Here is an 18,656-nt window from a genome sequence, read left to right on the forward strand (position 1 = left end):
TGTGCCAAGCACCATCTGCATTTCCCTCCCATATTCCTATTCCATACACCTTCTGTCTGTCTCCTGCACTCCACATTCTTTCTGCCCTCCCTCATTCCAGCTAACATAACCCTCAAGTCAGCCCAAAGGAACTGAACAGGTGTGTGTGTGTGTGTGTGTGTGTGTGTGTGTGTGTGTGTGTGTGTGCATGCGTGCGTGCATCTGTGTGGGGTGCGTGCATCTGTGTGGGTGGGTGCACACACGCGCAAATATGAATTTGGTGTCTTTCCAATAGCATATCCATGCTATTGAACAGTTTCAGTGTCTGCACGAAATTGAAATGAAAATATCTAACCCAGAAACATGACTCCATAGTTCCTCATCTATCATTCAACTAGTCACTAGGCTCCAGAGACTAAATAGTGTATTTTATTCAGTTATTGGGTTAACATAAATCTTTTATTTATCAAGATTGCAATCTGTAATAGGCTTATATCAATAAAAATTATAAATTGCAATCTTGACTAATAATGTTTTTTTCTGAATCTATTAACTGTAAAAAACTGCAGGTCATGTATCTCCACCTTAACACTGACAAGAAACAACATTCTGTTTTTTGCTGGTAAACTGAAGGTACTTCTTGGCCTTTTCTGTGTGGCTACTGTAAGATCATGGACCATAACAAACAAATGATACCGTCTCTACATCTTTTGAAATCATTAGGAAGAAGTTCACAAAAGAGTATTTGAAAGGCACAGTGGTAACACGTATTCACATTACGTGTTATGTTCGGAGATCACAATACAATGTTGATTTCTTGTATTACAGTGTAGCAAAACAAAGTTTGGTATATCGTGACATTCTTCACAATATGAGGAGCATCATTTTGTCACATGTGGATGTGGGCTTTCCTCACAATTACTTCTGTTTTCCATCCATGTGGCACTATTGAAATGCCATGGTATTTTAAAAATTGCTATAATCCTCTTCATCTTGTGATCTTTTTCGTCAAAAGTTGACAAGTATGACATTCATTTGAAATGTCAACATATTTAAACACTACCATCCAGTTGGTAACCTAAGAGCTTTTCATCATAATTTTGTTACTTCATTGTGTTCCTCTTTTATTTCTACTCAGCTAAAAAATGTGCCACTTGTTATTAAAACATTATATTATTTATTTATTCACTGGGTCTATTTTGACCCCGTAGTATCATGAGAGACTTGTTAATTACATGTTCTTTCTTTCCAGTACCTCTTCATTCTCTGCTTCTAGTGGCTCTCTCTGCTCCCAATATCTTAATTTTGATTCGGGTATGAATCTACCTATGACATTCCACGATATCCCTGTAGCTGGACATATCCTGCTCTGCTACATATGGATATTCTTCGCCTATTCCAGTTGGTTTCCTGTCCCCCTGACTTCTTTCATACAGTCATTTCTTGTGAAGCACGATAGAAGAAATCCATTTGGCTGAAAGCTCACATGTATAGCAGTCTTTTTGTTGTGTCTTTCTGTGACGCAACGTCTCCTCTGTAGGGGTAATAGGACTTATACTCAAAATGGAGAGTTTAAGGCTAGATAAACTTTAAGACTTTTATTATCTGTTTGCCAGTTCATTTTAAATAAAATGTGTGTGAAGCAGAAGTTTGGCTGTTATTTAGTACTGAAAGAAGTGTATGACTTATGTCCATTTATTAAATTATCATTGCACTGTATTTTTTAAGGTATCTGAAGGAGATGGAATGCCATCAGAAGTATGTTACAATTGCATGCACCAACTGGAAAGCTCATACAGATTCAGACAGAAGTGTGAAGAAGCAGATACTAAGCTTAGGAAACTACTGAGAGCTGCCAAAGATGCGGTAAGTTGTAATGTTCAGTGACAGCAGTATAAAATTATTCTGAAGCTCTGTCAGTGTCAAAATTCGGTACAGCGCTGACAACGAAACATCACCAATCTGAACTGATATTTTATGAACAAAAAGCTCACTTGCAAGATATCATTCCCAGCAACCGATCCCATGCAGAAATTTCGGCCATGATTCTAACTGTACACAATTATGACCTTCTGAATATACAGCTTCAGTTGTTTGTCATTAATGACAACCAGAACTCTCCTATTTGTGGAATATTGAAGGTGAGCGTAGAGGAGGAGGTATGGGTCATATCTGCCCAAAGTGTTTCAAAATCTTGTTCAAGAACACTTTATTCTATTCGAAGAAAAGGAAATAATAGGAGTACATAACTCCAAATGAAACAACCTAAGCAAGTGAAGGTTTATTATGAAATAAATTTATTTGATTTGCAATTTAATCTTACCAATGATGTTTCTTTTCTTCTCATCCTGTCCAGTAAGTCTCCCCTGACCTGTAGTTCCAGGCATCTTTTCTGAACTCTACCCCTTTTCCTAGACCTCACTAGCCCTTTTCACCCCTCCTACTTTCCCTTCAACTCTTCTGCTTGAAGAAGGAGCAGCTGGCTTCAAAAGCTTACAAACTTTAATACGTTTATGTGTGTGCTCTCCTGCTGCCACTAGCCGAGTAGATTTTTTTATCTGTTCAAGCATAAGTACAAAAAAGATAGTGAATTGGTTAATACAAAAAATAACAAAACACATAACAAAACACATGTTAGTGGAAAGTGTGATGGAAGTTCTGCGTCATCGATAGGTACACAAACGAAAGGTGCAGAGATTGCCTAGCGCTTGGTATGCACTTCCTTTTTGAAGTTTGCAGGAAAAACATGCACACACACATGTGCATGCTCACTCACACACACACACACACACACACACACACACACACACACACACACTCGCGCACTCGCACACGATCCTGTCTCCTAACATTTTGCTCAGTCAACTGCCAGCTCTTTCCTGGCCTACAGGGACTGTACTGGGGTGAGGGGTGGGGTGGGGTGGGGTGAGTTGAGGTGAGGGGAGGTGAGGGATGGGGAGAGATGGGAGGCAGGGAGGGGGTTTGGGAAGTGTCTAGCACCTCATGGGAGAGTGGTGAGCCTTCTGTGGGCTAACTAGGGGTGCAGGTAGAGGAGACAGGTGGCGTATGGCTGGACATGCAATTTCATAGACCAGGGTGATATATAACAGCAGACAACTAGTTGATGGGGGGGATACAGATTGGGTGGGGTACTGGGGAGGGTGGAGAGAGTGGGTGAGTGAGTGCGCGTGTGTGTGCACGCACACACACACACACACACACACGCACACACACTATTATTAGCGGAGGAGGCGGGGGGGGGGGGGGGCGGGGAGGGGGGTAGCAGTGAGTTACCTTAGGTTTAGGCCAGGAAATTTATGGCAGTGAAGTATGTGCCGTAAGTATAGCTCCTATCTGCACAGCTCATAAAAACTGGTGGTGGTGGAGAGGATGCAGATGGCACGGGTTGTGAAGCAGCCATTGAAATCTCGCATGTTGTGCTCTGCTGCATGTTGTGCCACTGGGTTGTCCACATGCCTGAATAGGTTAGACCAACCAGTAGCTATGATGCCGCTGGTATAGATCACTGCTTCATGAGAACTCACAAACTCTCCCACCTGTACAGACAGTGCTGCAATAAGGCAGTGCCACCTATGGTAAATAAAGAAATCCACCAAGTATGAAATCAGTAAGTTAGATTGAATGTGGTGGTTGATTTTCATTCACAGCCATGGGTCCATCGAGGTGTTGTTTTCTATCACGAAGCATCACCTTTACCATCCAAGGAACTGCCATATAGTGACGCTTTGTAAGGTCTCTCTACATCTGTGCAAGACTATGTCTTCAATTTTACTTTCTTTCTTCTTTGTTTTCCTAACTCTTCTCTATGGCTTTCAGTTACAGCATCATGGTTTCATCTTTCTGGATCTGTGACACTTCTCGAAAATACTTTCCTGTCATGTTGGGAGACTCCAAAGACCTTGCTTGTTTTATGTTGGTAGACATACACCTTTTTAACATTGGACTTTACTTCTCCTTGAAGTATTTTATACTTTTCTTGCCTGGCATATTATTTTTGAAGTGAGATGAATTCACATCACTTTTCTCCAAAAATCTTTTGGCAATGCAACTTACATCAAAAGATGTGAGTGAAAAACCTCACTCTGTTGCTATGCCTATGCACTCAGAGTTTTCTTTTTCTTGCTTTTTATTAAATACTGGAGGCCTACCATAGTTGTTCAGCTGAATTTTCTCAACTTTCCTCCAAGTCAGTGATTTACGGATACTAAACTTTTGTTTTGCTTCTCAGTAAGACACCGTTTTATGAACTATTTCAGCTGCCCTGGTCAGATTAGAGGTGTATTCTCTTACTGTGCTGAAATTGTATTTACAAGTATTTATCTGTGTGAAATACAAGAAATTCTTTGCAAGCCTGGTCTGACCAAAGTTGGAAGAAAGACTGAAAATAAGATATTGAGATAACTCTTGAAATGGAAACTTTTCTACCAAAATTTACTTGTGTCTCCTCATCAACATGATATTAATTTGTAACAGTCTCTTTCTCCTTGTTTTCTCCATCATAATCTTCAATAGCCTTTCTTCCATCCCTGTTCTTTTTACATTATAAATTACCATTATTTCTCCAGCATCTGCCTTCCTATGGAACATTTTTTTCTGTTGGTTTATTTCATTTTGTATCTGTCCTTGTTTTGCCTTTCATGTACCTCGTGTGATTTCCTTCAAGTTTACCTTTCATATCTAAATATCAAGAATTTGTCATTTGTAAAACTGAAACTTGTCTTGGCTTTTAATCCAGTAACATTTCCATTTTTTTTTTATTTTGTATTTATTTCAATTTTGATATGCATTCACCTGATCCAGCCAGCAAATGAATTACTAGAATATGGAATTAGTCATGTTTTTGTGGTGTAATTACAATGACGTGCAACAGAAACCTTTAAGTAACTACATGGTTTGTATATTTATATATTAAATGTACATTTATATATCTGAAATGATGTAATTGCAGTCAGTTAATTACTATAAATTAAGTCATTGCAATAATTACTGTAGATCTCACAACTAAACATAAAATAAATCTGCCCTCAACCCAGAATTTTTATTAAATACATTTGTGTTGAAAGTGATATGCTGTTGCCCTCCTCTGACCTTTGAATTGACTTTTTTAGTCAGTTATTGGGGCAATTCAGTGTAATGTGCATCCTTAACCATTATAAAATGTCATTTTTTCACTTTAATGTACCACTGCTAGAGATTAAAAAGTGATAGTCAACAGAAAAAATCCTAGGTCTGACAGGTAATCTGACCTATGACCTTTGGATTTGCCTTAAGGTGCCAAGCCCACACCCAGGTCTTGTAAATTATTTGGTATGTATTATTTTGCAAGAAATTGAAGCTTTGATATAATATTTGTATCAGTATTCCACTGTTGTAACGCAAGATAAACCTTCCCTTCCTCACTTATATAAAAAATTCATCTGCTGGAAAAAGATATTTTTTGAGAAGGCATTTCTACTATTGATGTGTCGACAGAAGTGCCGACACAGTGTGTCTTGAGGAGACCGAAATGCACGCTATAAGCTCACGCAGGATGGCGTGAGGTCTGAAACAGGATACGTAATGAATGCTATAAAGAAAAGTACGTAGCTTCTGGAATACTTAACTTTAATCCATCATTTGTATACAGCGTTCTTGATGATACAAGTGAGACTCTCTCTAGAAATGGTTAATGGCGCCTTGCTAGGTCGTAGCCATTAACTTAGCTGAAGGCTATTCTAACTATCTCTCGGCAAATGAGAGAAAGGCTTAGTCAGTGTAGTCGCTAACAAAGTCGTCCGTACAACTGGGGCGAGTGCTAGTAAGTCTCTCGAGACCTGCCGTCTGGTGGCGCTCGGTCTGCGATCACTGACAGTGGCGACACACGGGTCCAACATGTACTAATGGACCGCGGCCGATTTAAAGCTACCACCTAGCAAGTGTGGTGTCTGGCGGTGACACCACAACTATTGTCTCTTAAACTGTGGTGTTGTACCAGTAAGACTTTTGGCATCATATGAGAGGTCATTAAACAGTTTTTATTCATGAAGCGTACAAGATGGAAGATATATGTGGTGAGTATTGGTACTTTTTGGGAGACATTTGTGTGTTAGTTATGCACAAGGCAAAATATTCTGAGCTAAGTCTTTTGACCAGTTAATAAAATAGTAAAGTCTTTGTACTAGTGTAACATGAAACATTCAGTTCAAACAATTGCACACTGTTAGCCCATATTATGAGTGACCTACTCTCCTGTCCATCCTTCACCATCCAATTCTTCTCTTCTGCGTTTCAGAAAAATAGAAGTTTATAACCTTTATTTAATTATATTAAAAGGAAAAAGTCACGTAAGAAATATGGAAAATTACAAGTAGACAGAATTACTTACAAGAACTTATTTTCAGGAGACAAAATTCCAAGTACTGCCAATAGATACACATTCTGTTCTGAATTTTGGAGGAAAAAGTGGTCTGTTAACAGCATTTTTAGGGATGCTGTAAACTGGTTTAACAGAAATGGGCTTCCCGTTAATTACAGCAAAACAAATTTTATTCAGTTTCATATAGTCTCTAAATATGGAGAAATAGGAGAAAAACTAGGTGACCAGCAAATAGCTATGGTGGATATTTCAAAATATCTGGTCCTACATATTGATAGCCAACTAAATGACATTGTGGATGATCTGTGCAAAATACTGTCTTTTCTAATGTTTTCTCTTACAGAAGTGTGGAATCTATTATGCTAGCTTATTATGGTTATTTTCATGCTGTTATGGCATATGGAAACATATTTTGGAGAAATCAGCCACTGGCTAGAAAAGTTCTACAATATATGCACAGATAAGAGCCATAAGAATCATCAGTGGTGTCCACCCGAGAGCCACATACAGAAATCCTTTCAAGGAACTTGAAATACTCGCATGCATTACACCATAGATATTCTCAACAACGTATTTTTTTTTTAAGAAAAAAAGCCCATTTTTAAATGTAATAGTGTATATCACAGCCATGATTTTTTTTTTTCAACCTTAAGTAAGTCAGTTCCTATAGCAAGGGCCACTTTACATCACAGAATAATTCCTGAATCCACACTCAGATACATTCCCAAAGCCTTAATTGTGTACATTTTATTTGTTATTGTAAACATGCTTATTTTTCTGTAGCAGATTAATTTCCTGGTCTTATTATTTTCTGTAACACTTATATTTCTGTTATAGAATATAGTTGTAGGCACTGTAACATGAGTATGCACTTTAATATGAGTTTGGTTGTTACTATTTACATAACTCCATGATTGTAACCACAGTGAACTTTTAAAACTGACACATTCCATATATTATGATACATTCATGATGTGGGTCACCAGATCATGAAATGCACTCATTGGATGTATAAACTCTCCTCCTGCATGAGCGACATATCCCTCCGCAACCTTCTGAAACCTATCTGTCTTTCCTTGTTGATGAAGGAACACTTCCAAAAGCATGGAATAGATTTTTTTACTACATAGCTAGCCATTAAAATTGCAACACCAGGAATGTTAGAAAATAACAAAATTTTACTTATTGTGTGTACATAGTATAGTAAGAAGAATACATGATTAAATTTGCAGCTGTTTTGGAGGTAGAAGAGGGGCAAAATGTTTTAGACACAGTTGCAGCCTCTTGCAGCAAGGGGTGCTTCTAATCTGGTGAGGCATCAAGTTGAACTGAGATTGGATGGCAATGCTTCCAACTCTATACAAAATTCATCAGTTGTAGTGGCAAGCTAGTCTCTCAGCAATCGAAGACCAGATGATTTCAGTTGTTGAGCAATTTGCAGAACATGCTGGCAGGGTAGCAGTTGTATCAAGCTAGGTCAGGACAGTACCAGCAACAAACTATCTTGCATTATGTCATTGAAAGATAATGTCTGGGGGACCATGAAGATAAAGCACAGCCTCCCCAGTGAATTTGTAGGAAGACAGGCTGGATAGTGAAGAGGGAGGTGTGTTTATAGCGATAAAAAGTTCAGTAGTATCGAAGGAAATTGACGGAAATCCGAAATACGAAATAATTTGGGTGAAGGTCACGGTTAAAGCAGGCTCAAACATGGTAATTGGATGTCTCTATAGGCCCCCTGGCTCAGCAGCTGTTGTGGCAGAGCACCTGAAGGAAAATTTGGAAAATATTTCGAGTAGATTTCCCCACCATGTTATAGTTCTGGGTGGAGATTTTAATTTGCCGGATATAGACTGGGAGACTCAAACGTTTATAATGGGTGGCAGGGACAAAGAATTCAGTGAAATTTTTTTAAGTGCTTTATCTGAAAACTACCTTGAGCAGTTAAACAGAGAACCGACTCGTGGCGATAACATATTAGACCTTCTGGCGACAAACAGATCCGAACTATTTGAAACAGTTAATGCAGAACAGGGACTCTGTGATCATAAAGCGGTTACTGCATCGATGATTTCAGCCGTCAATAGAAATATTAAAAAAGGTAGGAAGATTTTTCTGTTTAGCGAAAGTGACAAAAAGCAGATTTCAGACTACTTGGCGGCTCAACACAAAATTTTTGTCTCAAGTACAGATAGTGTTGAGGATCAGTGGACAAAGTTCAAAACCATCGTAAAATATGCATTAGATGAGTACATGTGAAGCAAGATCGTAAGAGATGGAAAAGAGCCACCGTGGTACAACAACCAAGTTAGAAAACTGCTGCGGAAGCAAAGAGAACTTCACAGCAAACATAAATATGGCCAAAGCCTTGCAGACAAACAAAAATTACGCAAAGCGAAATGTAGTGTGAGGAGGGCTATGCGAGAGACGTTCAATGAATTCGAAAGTAAAGTTCTATTTACTGACTTTAGCGGTAGGTGGATCAAAACAAAATGTCCAAACACTCTGTGACCAAAATGGTATTGAAACAGAGGATGACAGACTAAAGGCCGAAATACTAAATGTCTTTTTGCAAAGCTGTTTCACAGAGGAAGACTGCACTGTAGTTCCATCTCTACATTGTCGCACAGATGACAAAATGGTAGATATCGAAATAGATGACAGAGGGATAGAGAAACAATTAAAATAGCTCAAAAGAGGAAAGGCTGCTGAACCTAATGGGATACCAGTTCGATTTTACACAGAGCACGCGAAGGAACTTGCTCCCCTTCTTGCAGTGGTGTACCATAGGTCTCTAGAAGAGCGTAGCATTCCAAAGGATTGGAAAAGGGCACAGGTCATCCCCGTTTTCAGGAAGGGACATCGAACAGATGTGCGGGACTATAGACCTATATCTCTAACGTCGATCAGTTGTAGAATTTTGGAACACGTATTATGTTCGAGTATAATGACATTTCTGGAGACTAGAAATCTACTCTGTAGGAATCAGCGTGTGTTTCGAAAAAGACGATCGTGTGAAACCCTGCTCGTGCTATTCGTCCCCGAGACTCAGAGGGCCATACACACCGGTTCGCAGGTAGATGCCGTGTTTCTTGACTTCTGCAAGGTGTTTGATACAGTTCCCCACAATCATTTAATGAACAAAGTAAGAGCATATGGACTATCAGACCAATTGTGTGATTGGATTGAAGAGTTCCTAGATAACAGAATGCAGCATGTCATTCTCAATGGAGAGAAGTCTTCCAAAGTAAGAGTGATTTCAGGTGTGCCACAGGGGAGTGTCGTAGGACTGTTGCTATTCACAATATACATAAATGACTCTGTGGATAACATCGGAAGTTCACTGAGACTTTTTGTGGATGATGCTGTGGTATACCGAGAGGTTGTAACAATGGAAAATTGTACTGAAATGCAGGAGGATCTGCAGCGAATTGACGCATGGTGCAGGGAATGACAATTGAATCCCAATGTAGACAAGTGTAATGTGCTGCGAATACATAGAAAGAAAGATCCCTTATCATTTAGCTACAATATAGCAGGTCAGCAACTGGAAGCAGTTAATTCCATAAATTATCTGGTAGTACGCATTAGGAGTGATTTAAAATGGAATGATCATATAAACTTGATCGTTGGTAAAGCAGATGCCAGACTGAGATTCATTGGAAGAATCCTAAGGAAATGCAATTCGAAAACAAAGGAAATAGGTTACAGTTCACTTGTTCGCCCACTGCTTGAATATTGCTCACCAGTGTGGGATCCGTACCAGATAGGGTTGATAGAAGAGATAGAGAAGATCCAACGGAGAGCAGCGCGCTTTGTTACAGGATCATTTAGTAATCGTGAAAGTGTTATGGAGGTGGTAGATAAACTCCAGTGGAAGACTCTGCAAGAGAGACGCTCAGTAGCTCGGTACGGGCTTTTGTTGAAGTTTCGAGAACGTACCTTCACTGAGGAGTCAAGCAGTATATTGCTCCCTCCTACGTATATCTCACGAAGAGACCATGAGGATAAAATCAGAGAGATTAGAACCCACACAGAGGCGTACCGACAATCTTTCTTTCCACGAACAATACGAGACTGGAATGGAAGGGAAGACCAATGTAGGTGCTCAAGGTACCTTCCACCACATGCCGTCAGGTGGCTTGCGGAGTATGGATGTAAATGTAGATGTAGAATGTAATGCCTGCTGTCAAAATAACAATAGCCGGCTAACATTAATCAAAAAGAAACTTTGTTAATTGTTAATCCATTACTAAAAAAGTTAATTTTGAAAATGTTAAAGAGTTGCTTTACAGGAGACTTATCGGAAATTAATTGTAAGTTATTAATTCATTATAGTAAACTTTATTAGCAAGTGAATCAAACATGGTTGCTTAAATAAAAATGCTTTGTTTGAGTAAGTTTAGGTAGGTCATCAATGGTAAATAAAAAAGTTTAATTATTTAGTTTTATAATTATTTACTTGTCTAATTTTAAATCACAGGAGAATCAGATGTCATCTGACATAACTTGCGTATTTCCCGTCATGAGCATCAACATGTTTAAGTTTTCCTCCTAGAGCGAGGCTCGTTTAGGAGACAAAACGTCTTTGCCCATAGTAAACAGTTATTCACCTGCAGCATTCGAAGGTATAGGGTGTTGAACTTAACAAATACATTTACTAAAACCTGTTCCCCAAGAAATATTACATCACTGAATAAGTCTTTTGATTTCATGTCCAGCCACATTTTGACGATACTGTGGGCTTCATTTGTTACTGATGTGTTACTAATACTCTATTCTTTACGCTGAGTGACAGGCTTAAAAATCTTCCTCTCTGTATTCATTGTTGCTGCTTCTGCCAATGCCCCACTCAAAGTAACTCTTCCTCCCCAGCTCTATGCCTCGAAGCTTCTTCCATTCTTGTCTTACTACTTCTATTTGACTGTTGTCCCACGGATTGTCTTCAGTTGTAGAGCTAGAATCTGATTCCATGATTTAATTTCCACCGTCAATCAACTAATGAAAAATCATGCTTAACATGAATTCAGTAAACAAACAACAATAAACAGCAAACACCTACCTATTCTTGCTCACACTTGATTGTTTACATCAATCGCACACATCCCAGTGCAGCCCCACACCTACATGACCACAGATTTTTCGGAATATGATGTCTGTGGATAGCGCGGTGCCATTTGTGTCATAAATGGCAGTACATAATTAACAATTAATGTACTCAGAGAATTTTAATAAAAGCGAGATAGCCTGTCAGTATTTTATAAAATTAACATAAAAGTTAATCCATTACTCACAAACTTAAATTCGTTAATTAACAATTGACAGATCAATGGTCTTGTCCCAAGCTGTGCAAATAACGTGCTGTGCCCGAACACCCTCTTGGTGCCGTAGTACTGCGCCAGCGTCCCTCCAGAGGTGAACATATTTTGTGTGCAAAGGCACCTCATATCATCACACCAGGTCCTCAACCTGTATGATAATGTGAATGCATCCTGGCATTGTTTTCCTCAGAGCAAACATATATGAATATGTCCAGTTTGGTGATGTACACAGAACTGAGACATCTAAAAGGTTGACACAGTGCCAGTCCTGTGTCTAGTGTCATTGACCCGCCACTATCAGTGTGCGTCTCTTTGCTGCCTCGACAACAGTCACTGTGCTGATAGTCTGTGAACCTCCAAATGTAGTAGCTCTACCTATGTGAACCTTTGTCTTCCTGTAAACAAGCCCATTTCCTCATTTGTGTCACATGACACGGTTGTACAATCCTGCATTACTAGACAGTATGTCTGTCCTTCTAAGTGCTAGTGCCTGGGCCATTGATATTCTGCTTGTTGTTGAGTACAGTCCTCCTGAACCCATCTATAGACCATGATACTGTCACAGTCACATTCCATATGCTGGAAGACGGTTCTCTTTCATTTCTGAACAGAAACTCGTTGCATGATCATTCCTTGTATAGTGAACATGGACAGTATTCACTTGCACCTACTTTGTGCAATTGTACTGAAATGTTAATAGTTCGTATACTGAAACACCAATTTGATTTTGTTGCATGACGCCTTCATGGTGTTTCAAATTGAATGGCTAGCCATGTATTTTTTTGTGTCTATTGACAGTACTAGAATTACACCTTCTCGAGATGAGTTCTGGTCAGCCATACTGTCTCCTTGTAATTTTAATGTTTTCTCTATATTTGAAAGTTGTGTAACTAATGTTACAGGAAAATAAACTAAATAATAATTTGCATGCATAAACATCTTTAAAAACCTCTTAAAGAGCTTTCCAGGCCCAGCAAATGCTGTGTTTGCTTCTACCACGTGGTTCGAGGTACACTTGAAGATTATGGGGTTGAAATCTAAGAAGAAAAAAATTACTCTCCTCATCAAGTTTATTTTCTGTAAGATGTAACCAACCAGCTGTAACTGAATAAATACTGCACTGTATTACTTGCATGTATTAAAATTAAAATATGTGTTCAAAATCAGTAAAAATCTAATTCATCCAATGATTTCAAGGAATAGTCTTCATGAATATGTCAAGACCTTCCCTATGAAGTCTTATTGTTTGGTGGTGAGAAGTATATGTTGCATTTTTCCAGTGTGTAATCTGTTCAAAAAATTAGCAAATACTAGAAGTGCAGTCATGTATGGATATCTATCTGCTACTACACAGTGTGAACATTAATAAAACAGACAAACTGCATACCCCTGTGGGTTCGGGGGTTAAAATAGGCCTGCGGTATTCCTGCCTGTCGTAAGAGGCGACTAAAAGGAGTCTCTCAGTTTTCGGCCTTTATGCGATGGTCCCCTCTTGGGTTTGACCTCCATATTTCAAAATTTTTCTGAAGAGCGAGCCAATTGGGGAAGGGTGCCTTACATGGTGCATTGTGTCCATCATGCATTGAGATCTTTACCTTGCTTTCTCGGTGTCGCATTGCAGTCCCGCTCGTTCTCCATCTCTTGGTCAAGGATACATTCCTGGGTGCGATTTCCACCATGCACTATGCAGTGTCACTTTCTGCCGAGATGATGACCATGGACTTCCTTGCACCTAATATCCAGCACAGTAGCCAGTCCGTTGTGGTGGGGCCACCATATACCCTGTTGGTTGTAGCCCCCTGACAACACAGGGATCACTCTGCTGATGCCTGCGCCATTAACTCCCCAATTCTGCCAAGGAGTAGATGCCTATCTCCCTGGGGCATCGGGACTCCAGGCAATGGCCATCCTGCCAGGTGGCCCATCCTGAGGCTGTGTGGTGCCCGTGGGGAGGGCCCTTGTTCGGAGTGGGTGGCATCAGGGCGAACGACCCACAATGAAACGTGGTACATCAGATGCTGGTGGCCGGCTGCCAGCAGTCTCTAAGCGTTTATAGGGCTCAATTTAATGCAAACACGTATGACCCCAAATCATTCCCCTCCCTGACCACACCATGGGAGGAACGAAAGTCTAAGGATGGCGCTCTCACATGTACTCAATCGGTGGCAGCAGGTGACCCTGAGGCGTAACCTGCCTCCTTGAGCACTTCATGCCTTTCCAGCCTAATGATGACATCATCTGACATTGGAATTTCGGCATCATCTTACATTGGAATTTCAGCAGTTTTTTTCACCACTTGGCTGAACTAAGACAGATTTTAAGCTCAACACCTGCTCTCTGTATTGCCCTCCAAGAAACATAGTTCCCAGCAGTGTGGACCCCTGCCCTTCGTTGCTATTGGGGTTTAATAAAAACCAGACTGACTGTACCAGGGCATCAGGTGGCGTATGTCTGTATGTCCTTACCTCTGTATATTCTGAATCACTTTCTGTTCATATAGCTTTAGAGTCTGTTGCTGTGAGGATAAGGACGACCTTGGATTTTACCATCTGCAATGTCTACCTTCCTCCAGATGGTGAAGTACCTCCTAATGAATTGGCTGCTCTGATCTCCCAACTCCCCCCACCATTCCTACTTTTGGGTGAATTCAACGCCCATAACCCCTCGTGGGGTGGCACCACGATTACTGGCCGGGGTAGAGATGTCAAGAATCTCCTCTCTCAGCTCGACCTCTGCCTCTTAAATTACAGAAGACCCCATCTCAGTGAGGTCCAGGCACTTATTTGGCCATTGACCTATGGCTTTGCAGCCCAGGACTATCACCATCTGTCCACTGGAGGGTTCATGACGACTTGTGTGAAAGTGACCACTTTCTGATCTTCCTGTCAGTACCCGGGTGTCACACTTTTGGACGTCTGCTGCTATGGGCCCTTAATAGGACCGATTGGCTGGCTTTCACATCTGCTGTCACTGTTGACACTCCTGCACATGGCGCTATTAATGTGATGGTCGAGCAGGTCACTGCGTTGATCGTATCGAGTGCAGAACGTGCGATTCCTCTTTCTTCCGGGAGGCCTCGGCATAAAACTGTGCCATGGTGGTCGCCAGAAATCTCTGAGGCCATCAAAGAGCGTAGGCGGGCCCTCCATTGACGTAAGCGGCATCCATCGTTGGAGACTCTCATTCTTTTTAAGCAGCTCCGTGCCCATGCCCACCACCTGACACAAAGACGGAAGCAAGAGTGCTAGGAAAGATACGTTGTCTCCATTGGTTCTCATACCCCTGCCTCCCAGGTGTGGACTCAGATTCACCGCCTTTATGGTTACCCAATCCAGCTGGGGGTGCTGGGATTTCAGTAAATGGGGCAGTGTGCATCAACTCAGGTGACATCACCGAGGATTTTGCTGAGTATTTTGCTCGGAGTTCTGCATCTGCAAACTATCAACCGGCTTTTCATTCCTTGAAAGAGCGAGCAGAACGACAGCGTTTGTCTTTTACATTGCGCCTGCTTGAGCCGTACAATGCTCCTTTTACTGAGTGGGAATTCCTCAGTGCCCTTGCCCATTGCTCTGACACAGCTCCAGGCCCTAACTGATTTCACTCCCAATTTCTCAAACATCTGTCTGCGGCCTCACTGCATCATATTCTGTCTATCTTGACTCGCATGTGGGGCAAGGGAGTGTTCCCATCCCAGTGGCAAGACAGCGTTGTTGTCCCAGTGTTGAAACCTGAGAAGGACCCTGCAGTGGTGGACAGCTACCACTCCATTAGCCTCACCAACGTTCTCTGCAAATTACTTGAACGAATGGCGAGCTGGAGTTTGTGTTGGCTCCTGGAGTCTCGGGGCCTTCTGGGTCCATCCCAGGGTGGTTTCTGTCAAGGCTGCTCAACGACGGATAATTTGGTGTGCCTTGAGTCTGCCATCTGAACAGCTTTTTCCAGACGCCAACATCTGGTAGCTTTTTTTGATTTACGGAGGACCTACAACATGACCTGGTGCAACCACATCCTTGCCATGCTGCATGAGTGGAGCCTCCGTGGCTCATTACCGATTTTTATACGGAACTTTCTCTCCCTCCATACCTTCCATGTTCAAGTCAGAGGCTCCTTTAGCTCCTCCCATATCCAAGAGAATGGGGTCCTCAGGGCTCTGTATTGAGCATTCCACAGTTCTTAGTCGCTATAAATGGCCTAGCAGCAGCTGTAGGGGTGTCAGTGTTGCCCTCCTTATATGCTGATGATTTCTGCCTTTAGTTCAGTTCATCAACCATTGGTGTTGCTGAACACCAACTGCAGGGAGCCATTTGGACTGCGCAGTCATGGGCTCTATCCCATCGGTTTCACTTCTCATCCAACAAGACCTACTTTCTGCTCTTCTGTCAGCGATGGACAGTCCATCCTGACCCTGCACTTTTTCTTGATGGCCATCCACTAGGGTTAGTCGAAATGTATCGCTTTTTTAGGACTGGTTTTCAACGCCCTGCTAACATGGCTCCCCCACATTCGTCAGCTTAAGCTGAAGTGCTGGCGGCATCTTAACGCTCTACGTTGCTGTGGCTGTACAAAGCCCTAGTTCAGTCACAACTTGACTATGGGAGTGTAGTGTATGGTTCATTAGTGCCCTCAGCATTGAAGTTGCATAATCCTGTGCACCACTGCAGGGTTCGTCTAGCGACGGGCGCTTTTCAAACGAGTCCAGTGGCCAGTCGACTAGTGGAGGCTGGAGTCCCTCCATTGCACATCAGGAGCTGCCAACTGTGCAGCGCACGTCCATAGTTCTCCTCAGCATCTTTTATTCGCAAACATGGTGGTTCCTGTCCCAGAACGGCAACCTCAGTCAGGGATAATGTTCGCTGTACATGTCTGCTCCCTATTGTCTGAGCTTGAGTCCTTTCCTTTCAGCGTCTCATACGAGTCCATAAACATTCGCCTCCATGGTGTATGCTCGGCCGAAACTACGGCTGGACCTATCTCGTTTCCATAAGGACTCTGTTCCTCCTGAGGCACTCCGCAGTCACTTCCTATCGATACTTGACGCGTCCCAGGGTTCTGAAGTCATCTATACCGACGTCTCGCTGGTTGATGGTCGCATAGGCTTTGCCTATGCTCACTCGGCACCTGTCGAACAGCGGATGGGTGCAGTGTCTTCACTGCTGAGCTGGTGGCCATTTCTCATGCCCTTGAGCATATTTGTTCCTGCCCTGGTGTGTCCTACCTGGTTTGCAGTGATTTGTTAAGTGGTTTACAGGCCATTAATCAGTACTACCCATGCCATCCTCTGGTAGCAACTATCCAGGAGTCGGTTTATGCCCTCGAATGGTCTGGTCATTCAGTGGTCTTTGTATGGACCCTAGGGCATGTCGGAATTCCAGGAAATGAGCTCGTTCACAGGGTGGCCAAACAGGCCACTCGTAAGCCGCCAGTGGAGATTGGTATACCCAAACCTGACCTCTGATTGGTGTTATGCCACAAAGTTTTAGGATTTGGGATGCTGAATGGCACAACTTAGTTACACCCACTAAACTCCGGGCAAGGGAAGTCTTCTCTGCGGGCTTCTCACAGGGGCTCTGTGGCCCTCTGCCACCTTTGCATTGGTCACACTTGGCTGACGCATGGCTATCATCTCCAGCGTGAGGCCCCACCATGTTGTCACTGCGGTTCCAGTCTGATAGTGGTCCACATTTTGTTGGCCTGTCCACATCTCGCCGTTCTGCGACAGAATTTTAATCGTCCTCACACACTTCCTTCAATTTTAGGAGACGATGCCTCCACGGCTAACTTCGTTTTACATTTTCTGCATGACTCTGGTTTTTATTCTTTGGTTTAAGTTTTAGTTCCTGTCCCTTGTCTCCCTGTGCTTTCTACTCTAGTACTTTTAGGTTAGAGATTTTAATATGTTGCAGAGTGGCTGGCTCAACCTTTTTTATCCTCGTGATCCGCCAGCCTAGGTCATCTGCTCTCCTGTTTTAAGCTCTTCTGCCTGTTTCTTGTGTCTCTGTGCATTTTTTGTCTTCTGTTGTCCCCAGTGTGTTCAGCTTCATGTTTCTAGAATTCCTGTGGTGTGTACTGTTGGTTTTCCGTTTTATCCCATGGACTTGTTTCAATGGAACAAGGGACCGATGACCACACAGTTTGGTCCCTTTAAAAATCAAACCAACCAACCAAACCAACAAACAGCAGGGAAAGATTCCTGAAAATGGAGGAAAAAAGGTCCTATGAACATGTACAGAAATACATCATTGCCCCGGTAGATTGAACTGACGAATGAAAGTTCCTCTGACATGTGCTGTGTCTGTAGCCCACAGATGACGATTATGCCGATTGATAATACCAGTTCTGATAAATGTTGGTCCATCGATAAAGAGCACAGATGACAGAAATCCCATAATTGTGATGGTCTGGTGCAAAAACCAACAAAATGTTTTCCATAGAGGGGAATCCTCTGCTGGTAATCCTTGCACTCATTGAAGATGATAGGGATAGTAGTGGTTGTCATGCACATAATTGTACTTTGGCTTACATCGTGTTGGTGCGCCACTTGCATGGAGCTTGTATGAGTGTTCATTTCAAAATCCTGTGGAATCCGGTCCTCCAAATCTCGTGTACACACAATCTGCCACCTCCCTGCATGTTCATCTGTCTGAAAGTACCCATGCTCACACAAACACCCAGAAATGTTGTGTGATGTAGTTGGTGTGCTGCCTCTCAACTGTTTTGAGGTGCTTGGCTGTACATAAACACCATCTTGGCCTGATCCTGACACGAATACTGGGCCATTCTGCTGCTTACAGTACACTGCATCAATTACACTGTCTGCGACACACAAGGAACACACGACATGTGGTGAGAGAAACTTTCATTTGTCAGCAACATTTACCATGGCAACGTCGCATGTCCAGACACATGTTTGTAGTATAATTTTAACAGTTCTTTCAACCTTTGCACACTATGATGCAGTCCATTTCTAGGAAGCTATTCTT

The 18,656-nt window shown here is 42.0% G+C and overlaps 1 protein-coding gene across 4 annotated transcripts in view; it reads left to right on the forward strand.

Moving 5' to 3' along the window:
* LOC126415681 (zinc finger protein 454-like) overlaps positions 1-18,656 on the forward strand; it is a 52,741-nt gene that overhangs the window by 32,567 nt on the left and 1,518 nt on the right. For all 4 annotated transcript variants that reach the window (XM_050083449.1, XM_050083450.1, XM_050083447.1 and 1 more), the window contains one exon: positions 1,708-1,845. In XM_050083449.1, the coding sequence (XP_049939406.1) occupies positions 1,708-1,845 (138 nt within the window). The remainder of the gene's footprint in view (positions 1-1,707; positions 1,846-18,656) is intronic.

This window comes from Schistocerca serialis, chromosome 1 (assembly GCF_023864345.2).
Source record: "Schistocerca serialis cubense isolate TAMUIC-IGC-003099 chromosome 1, iqSchSeri2.2, whole genome shotgun sequence".
In the NCBI taxonomy this organism is placed as follows: domain Eukaryota; kingdom Metazoa; phylum Arthropoda; class Insecta; order Orthoptera; family Acrididae; genus Schistocerca; species Schistocerca serialis.